This window comes from Apis mellifera, linkage group LG14 (assembly GCF_003254395.2).
Source record: "Apis mellifera strain DH4 linkage group LG14, Amel_HAv3.1, whole genome shotgun sequence".
NCBI classification, from domain to species: domain Eukaryota; kingdom Metazoa; phylum Arthropoda; class Insecta; order Hymenoptera; family Apidae; genus Apis; species Apis mellifera.
In genome coordinates this window covers 9,888,240-9,909,170 of record NC_037651.1, presented here as the reverse complement: position 1 = coordinate 9,909,170, position 20,931 = coordinate 9,888,240, and the positions used below count along the sequence as shown (strand labels likewise).

General features: G+C 50.3%; 1 protein-coding gene across 19 annotated transcripts in view; it reads right to left on the bottom strand.

Annotated features, from left to right (window-relative positions):
* Positions 1-20,931, bottom strand: part of EphR (Eph receptor tyrosine kinase) — a 77,106-nt gene that overhangs the window by 33,854 nt on the left and 22,321 nt on the right. For 18 of the 19 annotated variants that reach the window (XM_016915987.2, XM_006565596.3, XM_006565587.3 and 15 more), the window contains exons 2-3: positions 18,102-19,039; positions 3,485-3,564 (exon numbers count right to left, since the gene is read on the bottom strand). In XM_016915987.2, the coding sequence (XP_016771476.1) occupies positions 3,485-3,564; positions 18,102-18,231 (210 nt within the window). In that variant the 5' untranslated portion in view covers positions 18,232-19,039. 19 annotated transcript variants of the gene reach the window in all.

Sequence of the window (20,931 nt, the reverse complement as noted above, 5' to 3'; positions counted from 1 at the left end):
ATAATATATGTATTTATGTTGTATCACTTGGTGATTCATTCGAGTTTAATCCATTTTCAGTAATACATTCATCTGTATCTGAAGTTTGTTGATCTTGCAAGGCACGCCGTTTCTGAAGTCTCGTACAACGTGGACAACAGTGATTTTGTTTTGACCAACATGCACGATGATGAACTGCTGTACATTGATGACAACTAATAGAACTTGCATTTTTGGACGTTTAGAAGATTCATATAGCAATATAGCAGCAATATAGAGAATTAATATTACGAAATGATGGTTTAGAAATATTCGGTAAATTTATTTTAATTTAATTTCGTTGGAAATTATATCGATAAGTTTCTTTTTTTTAAATTAATGTAAGAGTGTACGAAAAGTAGAAGGAACTTTTTACTTTTCCTCGTATTCGATCGTATTATGATATATTTCTTTTTTAATATTTATCGCATTTCGGAGAGATAATAATATTTCTAATTTCAGTTTCGGTAATATTTTTCATCTCTTTCGCTGTTCAAGCGATCGATATTTCCAGCTTCGTTTCAGTTTTTATCGTTGTTTCGTTAAATTATCACTTTTTTTAGGCCCGTATCCGTCGAGTAATTTATAGGACAGGATCCTCGAGGATATCCCGTAACAAGCGAATAGCTACAACTTCTTCTCTTCTCTTCAACATTTGTCCCTTTTCTGGAACATACCATTTCAAACTTCCCAATCTACTGTTACGTTCGTCAAATTCCAAGCGTTATCTAAAATCGATTATCTTTCATAACTCTTTTTTACTTCAAATCATAAATATTCCTTCTTTTCCGTTCTATATTAATCGAACGAAATTCTTAATTCCTTCTTTATTTATCGTCAATGGAAAACCAGGAAGAAAATAATTTATCTCCAATTATTTCTTTTTTACTTCAAATATTCGTACATTCTTCTTTTTCATTCTACATTAATCAAACGAAATTCTTAATTCTTTCTATAACTTTATTTATCGAAAACCAGGAAGAAAATAATTTATCTCCAATTAATTTATATCCTTTTTACTTCAAATCACGCAAATATTCGTACACTCTTCTTTTCCATTCTACATTAATCGAACGAAATTTTTAATTCCTTCTTTATTTATCGTCAATCGAAAATCAGGAAGAAAATAATTTATCTCCAATTAATTTATCTTCTTTTTACTTCAAATCACGCAAATATTCGTACACTCTTTTTTTCTATTCTACATTAATCAAACGAAATTCTTAATTCTTTCTATACCTTTATCTATCGTCAATCGAAAATAATTTATCTCCAATTATCTCCTTTTTACTTCAAATCACAAATATTCGTACACTCTTCTTTTCCATTCTACATTAATCAAACGATTAATTCTTAATTCCTTCTATACCTTTATCTATCGTCAATCGAAAACCAGGAAGAAAATAATTTATCTCCAATAAGTTATCTCCTTATTTATTCGGTTGAATAAATCAGAGAAACTGGATCGATCCAAAAAGAGGATTCCGTCCCGTTTTCCGTCCCGATTCTTAGTAAACGTAGAATCGAAACGTGTTCCAGAGACAGAAAGAGAGACAGAGAGAGAGAGAGATCTCGGGGAGAAAGGAAGGGAGATTAGCTCGCGAGCGGTGTTCCGTCATCGAAAGGAACGTCGAGAGAGATAAAACCTCTCCTCTCCTTACCCTCGATCGCCGGCCAAGCAACGGAATGGAATTCGAAGGGTGAGCCGTTCTCGGAACGTTTCACGCGCAATCGCGGATCGAGGAAGCGGCGGCCGATAATCGGCGACAATGACACCGGCCCCGCCGATTAAACTCGATTCGTTCGCAGGCGAACGAAATATCTCTCGGATTATTCTTCACGACGATGATTCGTCGCCCCAAGAATTTCCAAAGGGTGGTAAAAGCTGACCAACTTCTTTATCGCCTCTGCATCTCACACTTTTTCTTTTTTAAAATCGATCTTCCAACACCCTTCTTCCAACGCGGATTCGTCACGCTCGCGTGTGTGTGTATAAAAGAAAAAGGAAGGAAGGAGGGGATAAAGGAAGACGGAAGATGGACGAGCCAGTTCCCGAAACGAGGCGATAAACTCGTGCGAACAACTGAAGAGGATCGTAGGACCTAAACCACGCCGTGCTTATTCTCGAGCGGCGCGGGTTATATAGGATAGAAAGAGTAGGAGGAGGAGGAGGTGCGAAGCGAACTCGAGGACTTGGACGAGTTGCTTGTTTTCCCTTCCCTTTTTTTTTTTCGAGCCGTTCCAAGGAAAAAAAGGAACGAAAAGAGAAGAAAAGGAAAGAAACGAACGAGCTTCCGCGCGTTCCTCCGCGTTTCCTCTCGAAAGGGAAGCGGAGGGCGTTTAGCGGGTGGTGGTAAAATCAACGGCAAACCGAGAGAACCTTTTCAAACGGAACGGTTTCGTTGCTCGATTAGCGGCACGGCGCTAACTATCGAGAGCTGAAAGCGAGAGGGAAAAAATACCTTCTCTCTTCCTTTCTCTCTTTACCCCTCGGTTCCAAATTCGAACAAACGTTGAAATCGGACGCGTAACGACCAGGTTGACCGATAATTCGTGGATCGGCGATTAATTATCGCGTATTATCGACGGTCGATATATCCGTGTCGGGGGAAGAATCGAGCAAATATCGGGTGGAAAGCGACCGTACTTTATCGCCCACCCCACCACTGATAAAGTTTGCGCAGGAGGCGCGGCAGATATTTAGGGGACGCGACACCTGCGAGGCATCTCCGACTAGAATTTTAGAATCGCATTTATACATATATACGTGTATACACGCGCGTAGCTACGAGCGTTAAATAAACGCATCCTCTCTCTTTCGCAACCACCGCTCTCTCCTCTCCTCTCCTCTCCTCCCTATCTGGCGGCCGTCTCTCTAATTTGTCCGTTCAAACAAAAAGCAATTTGTTACCCAGCGGACTGACTCTTGGTCCGCTTGGCGGTGCGGTGTGTAGCGGTCCAGCGCGAGACGGGGACGGGGAGGAGGGAGGGGCCGAGAGAGGAGCGAGAGGAAGACGGGGTACGAAAAGAGAGGAAGAGCGTGGACACGATCGAGAGAGAGAGAGAGAGTGACGAAGGAGGAGGAGGAGGTAGTGGCTGATTTAAACCTGTCTGGCGGCCCGCTGCGCGCTTAACAACTGAAAAACAAACATGGCGCCGGAGAAAGCGCACCGGCCAGCGGGAGCCCACGTATGCCGCGCGCACCGAGACCATAAAGTGCTTCTGATACCTCTCCCTCCCCTCCCCCAATCCGCGCTCTTCTTGCCTCCTCGCAGTGTCCATTTTGTCCCCGCGGAAATTGCAATACGCCGCGAAAAATTTCTTCTTTTTCTCTTCCCGTCCCTCCTCCCGGGGAGGATCTACCAGACCGCGTGGCAGACGAGCATCTCGAAAATCGTGAAGCTACTCCTCTCGTCATGAAATATGAAGATCTCCAAGTAGAGATCGGTACGATGGCAAAACTTACCCCTGGGGTGTTAGCTTCCGCGCCGAAAGGATACTTGGTCCACTCGAGCTTCTCCTCTTGCGTCGTGTCCAAGAGAACAACTGAAACGAGAGAAAGAAAGAAGATTGATCGAACAGGAAACATGGCATTTCTTTTCTTTTCTCTTTCGAGTCGCAAGGAAAATAGAAGTAGAGAAAGGTTAGAGAGAAAAAATAGCGAGGGTGAAAAATATCGTCGTCGGGATCACGGTCAACGTGATTTCCTCGACTCGACCAAACGTGTATATATATATATCGGTGTCGGTATCGAAAACGCGCGGGAGAGCCCCTAGCGAAGATCGTACCGTGAAAAGTCAACGTTTGAAGGGAAGGGGGAACGACTCCCTCTCAAAATGGCGGATCCTCGAGACCGTCGTGCTAAAACACCTTGCTTCTCTCGCCAGCTCTCGTTTTTTCCCCCTTCCTGTACACGGAGAGAAGGGTGAGAAGGGTGAGAAAGCCGGGGTTGAAGAAGGTGGAGGGAGGGAGAGAGAGAGAGAGGGGGGGTCGCGCGCGTATCGTCGCACACGCAGCACAGGTTGGCGCGTCGCGTCCTGCACGACACGCTCGTGCCCGTATCGACCGGCTCTCGGCTGCTGTTACAACCCTCCCCCTCCTCCCCTCCGTCTCCCTCCGTCCCGCGCGCTTTTCACCCCGTTTCCCAATCTCTCTCTCCATCTTTTTGTCTCGCTTTCGCGCCCCCCTCCCTCCCGCACGGCGCTCGCTCCAACTCCCTCTTTCTTCCGCTTCGACTCGAACGCCACTCCGCTTTTCTACGCGCCGCTCTTCCTTCGTTTCGCGCCACGTTTCCTCTCCCTGTTCACCACGCAGCCGTCGCCCCCGAACGTCGTCGTCGTCGTCGTCGTCGTCGTAGTCGTAGTCGGCCCCACCACCCCCGCGCTCCGGGTCCTTGAATTCCTAGACCAAAGTACCCGAGCCGACGCGGGTGCAGCGGCCTCTCCCTCCCCCGCCACCGTCGAGCCGGATGGAATCTCAAAGGTGAAAACTGCGCGGTGCAAAATCCATCCGAGGCCCTCTTCTTCTCCGCCTCCCTCTCCCCTCCTCTCCCGCTTCGCCGACACCACCACCACCACCGACCGACCACGCTTCGACGAGCCACGCAGAATCCCAGGGGCTCTCACGCGCTCCACCGCGATTATCCCCGACCTCATCGAGACACCGCGTCGAAACACGGAGGGAGAGAGGTGGAAATAATTGTCCCACCTATCCATCTATCTACCCATCCCCCGCAATTTCTTCCTGCCGAATTTTTACCGCCAATTTTCCCCGGAAAGGGAATTCCAAAGTACTCTTTCTCTCTCTCTCTTCTGTTCGAGTCGCGAGAAAAATTACGCAGCGCGAACAAATGGAGGAATGGAATGGAATGGAATGGAAGGAAGGAAGGAAGTAGAGTGTATCCGTGAATTCTCGCGAGATAGCGGATCCACTCGAGAGGAGCGAAGCCACTCGACCCGATCCGACTCTCTTCTCCGACTCGTCTCATTGTGTGTAATGGGCTTTGCAGCGCCCCCGCCTAATTCGAGCACTCTCGAGAACTAATTCGGATACATCCCAAGAGGGTATGCCAGCTACGAATTCGCGGCAAAGTAACAACATCCAAGATCCTCCTCCGTAAACTTTCCGAACGGTGAACCTCCGCCACCCTTTCGATTCACCCTCTCGCGCGACGAGTGTATTTCGTATATTTCGACGATCGATCGAGTCGATGTTAATCTCGAACCGCGTAAATTATTCCACTTGGACAATTGGAGGACAATTATTTCGTGGTGGAATCCTCGAAAAGAAATAAATTTTCAAACGAGAAACGAGATCTGGTTTTAGGTGATCGTTTCTCTTTCCTTTCCCATCCAGAGATTTCATTCAGGCGCGAATCTTTCGAGGATGGAGAACGGCGCGTGGAATTATCGAAACGAGAGCTCGAAACGAGGAGGATCGCGGCGAAAATCCGTATCCGTGGTATTTCGTCGTCGGATGTTCCTTTTCTTTCCCTCTCCCTCCTCCTCTTCCTACACGCACTCCCGCGAATACGTAAGAGGCGCGCGTGTGTGCGAGTGTAACCGGTGTACGACGCGGTCCCGTGAGACGTACCGAATTTAAATTTCAAATTTGGAGCGTGTCGCTGGGTGTGACGGTATGCATAGCGTTGCCCGCCGGCCCTAACTCACTCCGCGCCGATCGCTCGTCTCTCCTCTCTCCCACGGCCTCCCCGTATATCCGTCCGTCTATCCATCTTCCTTCCCTCCCTCTCTCTCCCCCTGCTCCACGAGGGAGGAAACATCCACGATCCACGATTTTTCATATTATTCGAATAAGAGAACGGAGGGGGGCACGCGAGAAAATTGGAAAGTCTTTTATCCTCCACCGAAAATCCCCCTCCCATTTATCCCCTCTCTCGGTCAGATTTCGATCGCGAGCGATGAAAATCGGTCGGCGGGAAATCGGCGTCTCGCCGCGAGGGGGGGGAGGATTACGCAACGACGTGGACGCGCACGGGGATCCCGCGTGGAAGGAGCGGGAGAATGGCCGGTTCGGCGATAAATCAATAGCGCGAGGTCGAGGAGAGACGGATGAGTGACGTAACGAGCCTGTTCTCTCTTACCGTGCGCCGGTAAGAGAGGTCGGCGGTATATGGCGTAACGCGAGGATACGATTGAATCGCGCGCGGGGGAACAGACAAACCTGTTGCGGCCCCCGGGAGCCGGGGCTACCTACTTCCAACCAGCCGGCTCGACGATTAAGATTACGATTTGCACACCTGCGTCCTTCTCCCCCTCCTCCGATAATTTTCCCCGATTTTCTCGTCCAACAGCGGAGAAGAGAATTTTGAGGAATCGAGGCAGCGACGATCGAACAATCCGGATTGGAGAAGGATTATTTACAAAGCGAAACTTATCCCTCGTTTCGTATCTTATCTCTCTCTCTGTCTCCACGAAACTCGTCGAAATACCGGTTGCGTGTTTCCCCGCCGTTCCACCATCAACTATCCGTAACTCGCCTTCCCGCAATCGCGAGTCCAATTCGTAAATTTCTGACGATTCAATCTCTCGACCGGTAAACCGCTTTCCGCGCGAGGAGGAGAGGAGGGGATCCGGACAGATCGTGCGGGGAAATATATTACGATTCCATTATTCGATCGATCGATCGATCGTGGATATAATACGCGGATCGAGTTACGCGAGCGAAAGGTCAAAGGGAACCGCGACAGAGGAGGGAGGTAAAGGGGGGATTGGTGGTAATAGGTATCGCGGTCGGAGAAACGAGGAACGCGCGTGCGTTCGATTATCGGTGTTTGTACAAGTCCGCCGGAGGCAGAGTCGTTCTCGTTCGGATGCACGAGTTTCGATGAAAGAGAGAAAAGGAGAGAGAGAGGGAGGGAGAAGGAGATTGCCGGTGAGAGGAGACCACCTACGTATCGTCGAGTACGCGCGGTCGACGAATATACAACGGTATTACGTTCCCCCGGCTTTATTTCGGCTCTAAAAATGCCGAGCCCGCTCGTCTCTTTCCCGATCTCGCCTCTCCTCCAACATCGATGCTCTTTTTCCTTTGCGAAATCAACGCGGGACTCCGGGCCCTCCTCTGCGCCTTTGGCTTAACGGCCTTCCAATTTGTCAGGATCCGACTCCCATTCCCAACGTCTTTTCTCTCTTCCCTCATCTTCCCGTTCTTCCTCGCGCCCTCCTCCTTCTCTTCCGTTCCCACCATCCTTTCTGTCCCCTGCTTCACTCCCTCTCTCTCTCTCCTTCGTTCCTCGTCTCTCTTCTGCCCCTTCGAATCCCTCTTGCTCGCTCCTTCACCCCGACGTATCCTATCGCACCTCGAACCGTTCACCGCGGAGGATGTCGTTGACCCATCGAACGAACGAACGAACGGGCGTGCTTCGAGTCGATCCGTTTGTTCGGTCCGCCAAATTCGTGCATCGATCCACCGGCATCGAGGGATAAGAATCGGTCAATCATAGGATACGACCTCTCTCTCTCTCTCTCTCTCTCTCTTTCAATGGAACGAAAAGAAAATGCTTGCTTTGGTCAAACGTCTCATCGATCGATCTCTCGAAATCGATCGAGCGCCTCGAGCGATGGGACGGGAAAATTCAGATTTTCGGTCGCGAAAAGAACAAAAGAAGGGTGGGAAGAACCGTCTGTCTGGAATGGAGAGGAGGGAAAAGACGCGTGAGAAGTGGAGAGGCAGCGGTCGCCGAGGGAGAAGCGGAAAAAATATGATGTGCTCGGAAACTTAACCCCGGTCCCCGTTCTCTCTCTCTCTCTCTGCGGGATCCCGCGGGGCACCGTGCGGCTCACGGATCTTTTGGGTCCAACTGGGCGGCACGGGGAGCCCGAAGGGGAGGGGGCGAGAGAAGGCACGGAACGTGGCTCGGCCCACGCCAGGATGGGCCAGCCATCGCTGGAATTACCATTTACATAGTGTTATTATGTTTGTGCATAATGTATGTACACGTGTTAAATCAATTATTTAAACAATATGGGGATCCGAATGGGTGACGCAGGGATGGATCCAGGCGCGGGGAACAGAGGGGAGGGAGAAAATGTCTGGATACTACGGAGATGTTGGATTACCCGGTTTGCCTCCTCTCTTTCCTTCCCTCTCCGCCTTCTTCTTCTTCTTCCTCTGCTTCTTTCTCCCCCTCCGCCCCTCCTCTCGGCCGAGGAGTTCTCGCGAGGCTCTTTGCATATGGATCTTGAATTTCAATTGTGCTTTTCAAGTGCAACCCCTCCCCCTCTCTTTTGTTTCCCCCGTCCGTGTTCCTTCACCCTCGCTTTTATTCCACCCTCCCCCCGCTCGCGTCTTCCCCTTTCTTCGTCGATCCTCTTTCCCTCCTCTTTCGGCCGCTCTTTCTGTCGACAGAGGACGCAGGCGCGTCGCACCGCGAAAATTTACCCCGCGCGGGATGAAAAGCGACCACCGACCAAACGTAAAAAACGCGAAACGCGTAGAGCCAAGGTGAAAAGAGCGGCGCGGCATCGATCATTCGTTGGATCGGTGCCAAGTCATCGAAATACTTATTCGTTATTTCCCCTCCCCGCCGTTTGTGCGGCGCGTCCTCCCTCCCGCTGGGATAAATAAAATTCTCTCGCGACGTTCTCCTCTCTTTCTGCCTCGTAAATTTTCTGCCCGCCCGCTATACAGATATACACGATTATTCGCGCGATATTCGCCCGCCATTGTTAATTTAAATCTCCCTCCCTCCGCAACCATCGGTTCGAAACGTCGAGCGGTCGGCATCTAAATCCGTCCCTTCTTTCTATTTCGATCGATCGATTTTAATATCGAATTTATCGTCTCGAAGAATTATACAGTTTGGAACGAAGGGAGAAAAAGATTCCATTTGTTCTCTCGATTTGCAACCTCTATCTGGAACGAAAATACCTCCCTTCCCTTTTTCTCTTTCCGTCCACGTTTCGACGTTCCACGTTCTCTTTCCCGTGGAAAGCGTGCAAATTAGTTTCCAACCCCGCGATGACCGCGAATCAATCGTCGACTCAAACCGTTACATCATTCACGAAGCGAGAGCGTCCGACTAGAAATTCCTCCTCCTTGTAACACGATCCTCCTTTTTCTTTTAATCTCCTCTGATCGATCGATGCAAAGTCGGATAGATGGAGGAGAATCGTCGCCCGATTTCAACGACCGATCGTTTATTAGAAATTTATTCGGATCGGGTGTTCAGCACGCGGCGCGAGTACGGGAATACGTATACTGTTAGGTATTCCAAGATCGTTACCATTCCCGTGGTATGTATCCACGGCGGGTTACGGGCCGAGTTAATTAATAAAACGAGCGTACAGCGGCAGATGGGAGAAAAACTATTCCGATTCGCGGCAGCCGGGCCGGCTATATACGTTGCGTATCCGTTTTCTCTCCACTCCATTTGTCGGCCACCTGTCCGATCGCCAATTTATACCGGTCGGTAATTTCGCATACCGAGAATATTAGACATCGATACGTTTCCAGCGTTGCGCGCGCGTGCGGGCACGCGGGGACTGGCAAGCGACCCGACTCGCTCGATATACCGCCACGGTGCGCTGCTCGATCCCTGCTCGCCCTATACTCTCCGCGCCGCCAACTTACTTACACGATCTTACACGTGTGCTCGTGTGCCCGTGGTCGGCGCGCCTTCGTTATATCTATCTCTCCCTCCCTCCCTCCCTCTCTCTCTCTCCCTCTCTACTTCGACGTTACACACGGCGTATACACTCCGCGACCGCGATTTATCTCGACCGGTTAATGCGTTCCGAGAATCTATTACCGGCCTCCCAATATTATAATTATTTTATTAGCGGGTCACTCATTATCCTCCTCTTTACGGCCGCTCGCAGATTATTTTTCCCTCGCCTCTCTCGCCTACTTCTTCTCTTTTTCTTTTTCCTTCTTTTTTTTCTCTCTCTCTCTATCCTTCCTTCTTCCTTCTCCTCGACTTTCGTCCCCGATCCCATAAACCAGCGATCAAAAGCGTTCTTTATTTTTCGCTTCGCTGCCACTCGATCCCGCCGCCGCTATCCGTGGTTATTATTATTATTGTTATTGTTATTGTTATTATTATTATTTCGGCTCGCGAGCCGCGTTTCGCGGACAACGTGACTTTTGTCCGCGATAGAGGACAACTTTGTCGTTCTCCTCCCTTTCGATATTATTATTTATACGTCGAGAATATATCGTTAAACGGAGAAGAAGAGCGGGTTCGGTCTGGTTTCGAAGGAGGCGCGAATCACGACCGATCCAGGATAGAAGAGGATATAAGAAGTCGAATAATTTCCCGAAACGGGAATCGAAAACGGCGGAAAACGGTAAATCGGTGTTCAGAAACACCTGAACACCGACGATGCCTTCACGGAACGTTTTTCCTAGAATCCGGCGCGAATCGATTCGAATGCTCCGTTCTCCGCGATTCTTTCGAGGAATCGTTAATCACCGCATAGCGAACCCGATGAGAGGGACGAGTGGGGGGAGTTCATTAACGGTCGCCGAAGAAAGTATTCGCCTTTCGATCCTCGTGCCCTCCCTTCCTTTCCATCATCGGGAATCTTTTTAATTCCCAGCCAACGGAAAGAGAGAGAGACAGAAAGAGAGAGGGTATATATTCCCCACGCGTGTCGTTAAGCCCAAGATTTTACGACACGATCCGAAATAACGAGAAACCTGAGTCATCCGCGCGCATAATTTATCTCTCTCGCTTCGTTTCGCGTCCAACCAACCTGCCGGTCCGCTCGTCCCCATCCGTGTCCCGTCCGTCCAGTCAAAAAAAATCATCGTCCCGTATCGCTTGGGATATCCCATCGGCCTAGATACACCAATACTACTCGTCCCCGTGTCGCAATCGTTCGATAAACTCGACAACCTTTCCTTCCACCACCAGCCTGCCCCAGATACTCGAATTAAAAATAATTACCCGAGACAAGACCGAGAAAGCGAGGAAGGGGGCCCGCGTTCAAGCGCCGCTTGCCGCTACGATCCCACGAAGATTAACGAGATTTCCAGTTCGCCATTGGCGCGAGCGGCGACACGAGAGGGAGAAGAGGTCGAGCTCGGGTATTATCGTAATTGAAAAGTATATGATCCGCGAGATGCTATCGTTCTCCTGTATATATATGTATATATATATATATATATATATATATATATATATATATCGTCGATTCTCCCTTCCGTGTATAATAATAACAATAATACGAGAACGTTAGAGTATAGTACGTAATCAGTGGCGGTCAATGAGAGCGCCGTGTTGAAATACCACGTTCCATCCATTGCGATAATGAAATCAAAAGAGAGAGATAGAGAGATGATTTATGGTAAAGAATCTTCGAAATTCCTTGGCGAAAGTTAAGGTTTGTCGCGGAAACTCGACTCGGGGATCGAAGAAACACGCACGTTAAACGCGGCTTCTAAACGCGGACCCATTACGCCGCTTTAGAAATACGTCCAAGCGCACCTGTGCTCTGCTACACGAACGCGATACGAAACTCGTTTCAAAGAGAGTAGAGGACCTTCCCGCTAGACCAGATCTAGCTGCCATTCCATTTATCCCGAACCACCTTGTACAACCTTTATTGCTTCGTTCTCCTTCGTTCGTCTTCTTATTTCTCCAACAGGAAAACTCGTTAATTTCTATTCCCCTCTCTCTTTTTCTCTCTCTCGATTTCTTTCTTGCCTCGTGGAGGAAGAATCGGTCGACGGTCGATCTCCCGAGGAAAATAAGGAAGTCGCAAGCGAAGAGACGCGATGCAAATGTAACGGTAGTTGGTTAGTCGTAAAAGCCAGCGGCGGAGCTAATAGACCTATCTATGGCTCGCGAAACGAGAAAGCGTCGAGAGACGAGGTAAGAAGCGAGCGAGCGAGCGAGAGAGAGAGAGAGAAAGGAACGAGCGCTTTATCTCTCGGAAAAGGGAAAATTTAGGGATCTCCCTTTTACCACTTTTTCATCCCTCTCCCTTACCCTCGTCCCTTCGCCTCGCCAGTCTGCCATATTATCACCGGCCTCCAACTACCTGTATTATTAATGGTGGCCTCCGGGTGCAATGGGACGAAAAACAGCCTTGGGTTATCTTGCCTCGTAAAATTCTATTGGCTCTGACGTGCACCGCCGTGGAAACCTCGGCGGGGGCCTCCTCCTCGGTATTTTCTTATCTACTTGGCCTTTCCTCCTCCTACCCTACGTACGTACGTACGTACCATTTCCCATGCCCTTTGACCCGACTTTCCGACTTTCAGAGAGCATCGCTGTACGTATATATTCTTCCATTGTTATCCAAGCGTATACATACACACATATATATATATGTATATAGACGATCGAGGATAATCGTGCAGATTCGGCGGAGAGCGAGATGTCGAGGGGCACGGTGAAAAGAATCGATACGACGTTACGACAGGGAGGAGATAGATAAGTGGTATCGAGATGTAGCGTGAGTATGTAGGCGCTCTGAGAGAGAGAAAAGACTCGGTTGAAATTTATTTTGGAGTACGCCAGACGACGACAACAGCGGTGGCGGCAACGGTGTGTGTTCATTTATTGCGAACGGAAGAGAAGGAGAGGCGACGGATAGGCGCGTACGATACAGGTAAAGAGAGAGAGAGAGAGAGAGAGACTACCCTACCATCGCCTTCTTTTCGCGGCTGCTGTCGGATGACGGAGGGAAGTCACAAATTTTTTCATTAATATGCAGCGAGACACCCTGCCTGCAAGGGAGGGAAAGGTAATGTAGTAGCAAGGGGTAAAAAGGGGGAAAATGCAGTCTATCTGTGCGCGTCTGTGCGCCCACAGTGTGAGTTCTCGCGAGTCTTCGTGGGGCAAGGCGTGGGTGTGGAGGAGAGAAATAATGGTCTGCTAGGAAATGTAACCGACCGACGCTCACGCCCTCGTCGCGACGCCTCGAGAGACTTTACTACTACGGGGGACAGGAGGAGGAGAAGAGAGAGAGAGAAATCGAAGAAAAGCGGGCGAGAGACAAAACCGGGGATAAAAAGAGGAGGAGGGGCAGAGACGGAAAACGGGGTGCGAAGCGACAAAGAATACGTATAAAATGTCGCTCCTCCGATATCTCCTCCGATATACCGCGCTCCCGTGTACAAGGGTGGGGGAGATGCACGTATCATCTCTGCTCGGTTTTCCCTATTATTTCCTCGCTCGAAATCGAGGTGTCCGTCTCCGCGAATATATCTCCTCTCCCTTCGTTATGGATTCAATTCCGCGCCAATTTTCCTACGCGGAGGAATATTCCCCCATGAGAATTGTCCATGTCGCGAAAGATGGATTTTCGGATAGGAAGAGAGAAGAAACAGGCTTCGATCGAGACGAAGAATCGGGCAAATTCCGGTCGGTGGAAAGCGGTAAGAAACGCGGCAATGCCACGGGCCCCTTCGATGCTCGCGTCGTACTTGGAGCCCCGCTATTCGAGGCGTTTTACTCGCCGGCATACCTAACCTCTCTATATATCTCTATACCCGTCTCCTCCTCTCCTTATCCTCCTTAGCCTCGCTCGCACACTCTCTATCTCTCTCTCTCTCTCGCTCGCTCGCTCGCTCGAGATTTTTCTCGCCGATTAAAATTTATGCTCACTCGTGTTCCTTCGGTGCGTGCATATCGCGTTTCGTCTCGCGCGATGCTCGTTTTGCGCCGAGTTACGCACACGCCCAGCATCGCACGCCTCTTTTTCTCCGCGTTACGGATCCTCCTCCCCACCCTCTCCCTCGAAATTGCCGCGATCAGGATCGCGGAGATTCGTATCACGCGGAACGGGATAGGGGAAGGAAACTTGGCCACTTTCACCAAGGATAGGGGTGGGGGGAGCGTAACCGATAAATAATAAACGACGAGTATCGTTGTCGCGAGATATCGAGGAGGGGTAAAACGGGACGATTCTTTCCTCTATCTCGAGAGCAAAGGAATCCTCTCGTTGGGCAAAGGATTCGGGGATCTCGGTTTTATCGATCGCGGCAATCGTTCGGCTATTATTCCGAATAAGATTGGCGCTAAAAGGAGAAAAGGAGACGGCTATAGGTCGTGGTTGTGCCGGAGCGCGACGCGGCGCGGCGCTGTTGGACCGTGAGGCGACCGTTTTCACCGGAAATATTGATTTTTAATCCGGCCGGTTATACCGCACCTTTGTGACCCGGTGGTGGCGACGCGAGGATGGATATTGCGCTCCCCTATACGCGGGGACGAAATGTATATCGAAAATTTAAATCGAGCCTGTGCGGCAGAGAAGAGAAATATATATATGTACATGTATATAGGAGGAAGTTGGGGAAAAGGCCGGCCGACGAAAAAAACCGTTCGACTCGTTTCCCTTCGGATCAAGGTAACTGTACAAGGTATTTTGCGGTACCGCTTTGCTAAAATTCCTTCGTACCCGCTTCTGCGTACCGCACCGCCGCTTTCCTCCTCCTCGAGGATCTCTCGTTCCGTCTCGTCGGCCAACGTCCAGATCTCCAACGTCCCGTCTCCGGAACCCTTCTGAACCTACTTATATACACATACACGCATACATACATACGCTCTCCTCTCCACACACCGAACCTCGGTCAATGAGAGTAGTCACCTACATTCGCCCGTCCGTGCACCATCTTCTCCTCTCGCGCGCGCACCTTCTTCTCCCCCCTCGTCACTCTCGGCTCACCGGTTCCGCGGCGGACACGCGCGCACCTATATACTTGCGTACAAAAGGACACGAACTCAGGAACGGGCACACACGTACGGGGAGCGTTCTCCCGTGAGAGGAGACAGCACGCAAACGTCGAGGATCGGGAGAGAGAGAGAGAGATGCCGAGTCGGTTGATTCCGTGGACTGGCAGGGGGCAAGTTTCAGTCCGTCCTTGTCGGCCCGATAGGATGCTGCTGCCGCCACACAGGCTTCGTGTACACCACGGTTCGAGCCTGGACCGAGGTATAGTAGGTTGTACACAGGTATGCACGCGGTGGGCTGGCCGGGCATTCCTGCGGCGTTGCCGCGTCTCTTATATACACCGTAAGGCCCCAACGTCAAGCAAGAATGAGAGAGAGAGAGGGAGGGACGGCAAGGGATATAGCCGGCAGGGACGAGGGAAGGGAGGAGGGGAAGAGAAAGAGGAAGGAGCGAAGAGAGAGAGAGAGTTTCTACGGGGCCCTCGAACGAGTCTTTCTGCCTTTTCGTGGAGGCAATCGAGTTTGTTCGAGAGAGCAACCGCTGCGCCTCTCTCTCCCTGCGCCTCTCGACCTGCTCCCGAGAGCTTCTCCCGGCTCGTTGCTTCTGCTCCAGCTCCCGCGTCTTCTTCTTCTTCTTCTTCTTTCTCCTCGCGCGCATATCCAACGGCGAGTCCCTGGACGCCCGGATCCCTGACCACCGGCGACACACCACCGCCTCAACCTTGCTTTCCTCCCTTATCATACACGCTTCCTCCATTCAAGATTCTTTCGAAACCCAATTTTTTCCCTCCTTTTTTTCTTTCTCCCTTTTCTTAGCCAAGTTCAACGGTAGAACGGAGGAGAATGGAATCGAAATCGCGTCGCCAAACCGTCCATCGTTGAAAAGATAGATTGGAGAGAGAGAGAGAAAGAGAGAGAGAGAGAGAGAAAGAGAGAGAGAGAGAGAGAGAGAGAGAGTAATCGAACGCAAAGCGTGTCCACGCAGCGAAACGAAGCGTGGAGGAAGCAGCGGTTGCCGTTCCAGAAAGTAATCGAATTTCAGCCACCGTGTTATACCGTGTTCGCCCCAACTCTCCGAGGAGTTTGTCCGATTTGATGGAAGGAAGCGGGGACAACATCCACGGGATCGAAACTGATTTCTCTCTCTCTCTTTCTCTTCATCTCTCCCTCCCTCTTCGTTTCCGTATAAAATTCTCAAAGAGCCCGAAAGAGAGTTGCGGTGGGATCGGTTAGAAAGCCGTTGCCTCGACAAATTCGCTTAGCCGCAGAGTTTATCAGAGTGGAGGAGAGAATCGGTGTTTACGTGGCGGGCCATGGCGGATACTGTAACACGAGTAGTCGCCGATCCCCAAGAATGAAATTCACAGATATAACGGAACACGAGCCCAATCATCCAATAGGATAGCGCAAGGGTAACGAGGCATCTCGGGTTTCGTTTATCCAAGGTCGAAGGAAACAAAGTTGGTCCCCCATCATCGGGGGACGCTCTCCAGAGATTCCTTCGGATCCAAACTTCTTCCCTTCCCCCCCCGTATCGGGCCAATTCCCAGGTGGCAGCGGCGTACAAGCATTTCCCGCGTGTCTACGATCGTCTACGAAGAGAGAAAGAGAGAGATGGAGGTAAAAATTCCATCAAACGGATTTACATCCGACGTCTTATCGATCGATCTTAAAATTCGATTCCAAGATCGAACTAACCTATCTTTTTTGGCAGAACGATGTTCGTGAGTGGAATCTTCTTCTTCGGGGAAGAACCTTGTTCTCGATGTATAAAAAAAACGGAAACGGATTTTCATCCAGAAATCGGCTCACGTAGAGTAAACAGGCCCAGTTGAGATCGGTTTGCCGCTCAATTTCGGAGAGGAGTCTATGTGTATGTATATATATATATATATCCCTCTTCTTTTTCTACATCCTTTCCTCGATGTCCAAATGATCCCCTTTTAATGCAGCGCCACCACCACCATTTCCAACGATCCCGCAATTCCCAAGATTGGTCCGCATTACGAAATTATCGTTATTGCCCCGACGAAAGGACGGGGGGGTGAAAGAGACGGATCCAAGAGCCCGGGGCGAAGAGAAGAAAGAAATTTTTCTCTTTTTTCTTCGTCATAAATATGGAAAACGTTCCGGGTAACGTTCGAATAAATTTCTCGGATAGATACTACGTCCATCGTCTCGAATCGTTTAAGAATCATCCCGTCCCCGGCTCTAGTCGAGGATGGATCGTGAACGCAAGCAAGGATTGCTCGCTTACTTTCCTTGATTAAGCGGGAATCACGCGAGAAATTTTTTCCCTCCGCGATGAATATTCTCGACTCGAGGTGGTGGTTATGGATCGAGCACTCGGCAAATATCAGCGCACGAGAACACCGTCGTTCGAGTCGCGCGCGTTCGAGGATTTTATGTGTGTGTTAGCCAACATCGAGTTCCCTTCTCGGGGGCGCGGAGAGGAGGATCGATTCGTCGCGATGCATATCGATGGTCACCTAGTGAAGGAAACGTAAGAACAGGCTCGAGGAATGCGTGAACGGATGGGAAGAAAGAAAGAAAAAAGGGAGAAGGAAAAAAAGAGACGGGATTCCAACGGGATCGGAACGTCCATCGTCGTCCATTTCGTCGAGGAGAGTACGGTTGTCGAGGTAACGCGATTTAAAAGTGTCGGGAAGCAGCTCGGAGGAATGGTATCTTCGATAAACGACATTCCATTAGTTGGCGGCGCTTCAACGTTAATTAAGTTATTTACAAGCAAACGATCGACGTTGGTCGTATCGAGAAATCTATCGATCGACCTCGTCACCGTTTCCAGAAAGAAAAGAAAAAAAGAAGAAAGGAAAGAAAGGGAAAGAAAAAATGGAGAACGAGTATCTCTCGATTTTCTTCTCGGGGGAAGATGGTAATTATGTCGTCCATAAAACGACTCGAAACACCGGTGCACCGTACCGGGAGAGAATTTCTTCTCTCGATAGAGGAGGAAGAAGAAGAAGGAGAAGAAGAAGAAAGAAGGGTTACGCGTCTGGCGTACGACTTAATCGATGCATCTCCGGCTAAGTATACAGAAGGAAATGGCAATCGCGTATCGTGTCCCGAGGTGTCGTCCGCAACTATCATCCTCTCTTATGATCCTTGGATAGAGCGCTGCGCGATTTCCTATAGATCCATTCAAACGTGTCCGCTCCCCCTTCCTTCCAGTGCGTAATAAAACCTAATAACTTACTCTAATAGAGAAAGAAGAAGAAGAAAAAGAATGAGAGGAAGAAATATAAACCGGGGAGAAAAGTTTTAAGGCTCAGCTCGAGATAATTCGAGCTAAATCGTGGGAAGCGGTGATTTTGAATGGAGGTGTATATATATATATATATATATATATATGGAAGATAAGAGGCGGAAGACAGAAAGAGAAAGAGAGAGAGAGAGGAGTATACAAAAAGAGAGTTACCTGGGTCCGCGTGGGTCCCTCGCGGGCAGATCAGCAACAGCAGCAACGGCAGAAGGTAAGCAGCGGAAGCAGCAGCGGCGGCGCAGGTGGCTAGAAGGCCTGCTACGCCCGCCATATTGAAGGGGGCCATTCTTATCGCAGCCCCACCGTGGGGCCGCCGGTCCTCTCACGATCCGTGCGAGGCTGCAGCACCGGCAGCGTCGTCACTCTCTCCTCCTCATGCCTCCTCCTCCTCCTCCTCCTCCTCCCGCCCGTCCCCCGGCACTTTCCTCGCGCGTCACGCGACCACGACGCGCAACCACCCTCTCGTCCTAGCCTCTCCCTCCTCCCCCTCCTCCCCCTGCTCCTGCTCCAGGTCGCGGAACCCTTCCAACCGCCCCCTTCCTCGCGCCCTCCCCGCGAACCAACCTCCACACGCCCGCGCCGATCCACGCGCGGAGCGACGCGTCTCTCTCCTCCCCCCCGCCCCCTTCCTCGCTCTCACTCACCTCTTCCCCACGCTCCTCCCCTCCCCTCTCCGCCCGAAAAGCAACGATCGGATTCCTCCTATACCATGAACCGCGATTAGGCCCGTCCAAACGATCTCGTCGCCGTTACGTGTCTCGTTGCCGCGCTTGGCCCCTGTTCGCTTCCACGGAACGAGCGGCCCACGTGGACGCGGCTGCATCTACCGCACGGCTCGATTTTATTTCTACCGGAAGTACCGCTCCCGATGCCTGCGTACAAACTGCGTTTTTGACTTTTTCCTTTTTCCCCCCCGCCCCCCCTCTTCCTCCGCAAAGCTGCACAAAGCTGCTCTTCGCCGTTTCGCCCTCAACGAACAGCCGAGATCTCTCGCATTTCCTCTCCTTTTCCTCCTCGTTCTCTTCGATTCTCTTTCTTCTTTTTTCCTCTCCTTCGTTTCGTCGACGACGAATCTCTCGCGGACGCCGCCTCGCCTGGAAGAAAAAAAACAAAGATCAACCGCATTAATTAAAATCTCGCGAAATATCCTTTCCCTCGTCGTTCCCACCTATCGTTTCAACCCTCGACGACGAGACACCTCTACTCTATTCCCATCCCTCACGGTATTCCGAATCCGCTCTAATGACATCCCTAAATTGAAACAACGGCATCCTCGTTTTATGCAAGTTCCCTTCTCTCTCTCTCTCTCTCTCTCGTCTTTTGTTTCTTACTTCGAGATACTTTTTTTTTTAAACGGTAAAAGTTTCGAAATTTATGAAGCGTGCTCCTCCCCAATGGACATTGTACCTCTTCCCTTATCTTTCTCTTCTTTTATTTTTCTGGTTACCCTCGCAAAGTTGGAGACAGTTTTTTTCGAAACGGGGTACAACGTACGTTGCAAAGGAGAGAAAAGCGATTGTATAAATTCAAGACCGGCAACGGAGACGGTGAGAGAGAGAGAGAAAGAGAGAAGAATAAAGGATGGGAAAAGTCGAAGCGACGATAAATTCAAATTCGCCAAGGTTCGAAACTTCGCGATCGCCGTCGAAGAATCGATCGTTGAAGAAAGTTTCGAAAGGTTAAAGACGACAGCCGACTTCGATCAAGTTAAACCGTGAGCCCAACTTTGGAGACGCTTTTGCGCCGCTTTACTTTCATCGGGAGAGGAAAGTCGCCTTCCACCCTCGACACCGAATAAACTCGAATAAACTCGCCCCCCTCCTCGTGTATCGAGATTCATCGAGCGCAAACGAGCTTCTCTCCAAACGTGACCGAACTTTTTTTCCTCTCCATATTCTCGCGAGATTCATCGAACGTTGCCATCCACGGTTTGGCACCTGCAGAGAGATCCTTGTCTCTCGATCGTATTCCTCGCCAAACGACGCGAGGCTCAACGTTCCCTCCCTTCTCTTGGCGAGGTTCCTTGTCATTCGACGAGGAGGAAGAAGAAAGAGAAGGAGGGAGAGAGAGGAAGACGACAAAAGCGTGGCGTGCACGTATATAACTACGCGGCCGGGGGTAAGAAGTAACTTCTAGTTCAAGGTCAAGCTGCATCACACATGCGATGCGAAATTCGCGTAACTCGTCGGTTCCTGTTAACCAGTCATCCAGCCGAGTCTGAAGAGAAGGAGGGGGCGAATACCGAAAGAGAGAGAGAGGAAAGGAGACGCAAGTTCGGGGTTCGTCGATGTGGAGTGGAAGGGGTGCTAGCTAGGAATGGGATGAGAGGCAAGGGGTTTCGGGATCAATACCATGCGTTTATCCGTCTCTCTCTCTCTCTCTCTCTCTCTCTCTCGCTCTTCCCTCCGAGGCACACGAGAGAACCGCGAGAAATGAACGCGCGAGCGAGAGAGAGAAAGAGACTACGAGTCGAAAGAGAGAGAGAGAGAAGCATCCTCGTTCGAGCTTTCGCTCCGGTAGGCCGCTATTCTTTGACGGACAAGAGAGAGAGAGAGGGAGAAGGAAAGAAAGAGAAAGAAGATGGAGAAGAGAAGAGAAGGAGGAGTTGGGTGTTGGAAGACGAAGAAGAAAAGGTGAGGGGGGGAAGCGGAGGAAGCACGAAATTCTAGAGTACCAAAATATAGTGGGAAGGTGGGCCGAGGAGGAGATGGAGGGCGCGCTTTAGGAGTTCTTCTAAAGCGGGCAAAGACCTTCCCCTCCTTCCCCCTTTGCTTCTTCCCTTGCTCTAGCCAGGCCAGCCAAGATGCATCCGCGGAAATTGCAGACTCGGGTGAAATGCCGGTGGTGGTTGGGTGGCGGGTGTGCAGCGCCTCCTAGCTCTCTGCCAACGCGCTTGCCGGTGCTTGCCTTCTTCCGTTGCCATTGCTCACGAGTGGTCTCGTAAAAAATTTAAGATGTCCTCCTCCTCCTCCTCCTCCTCTACTCT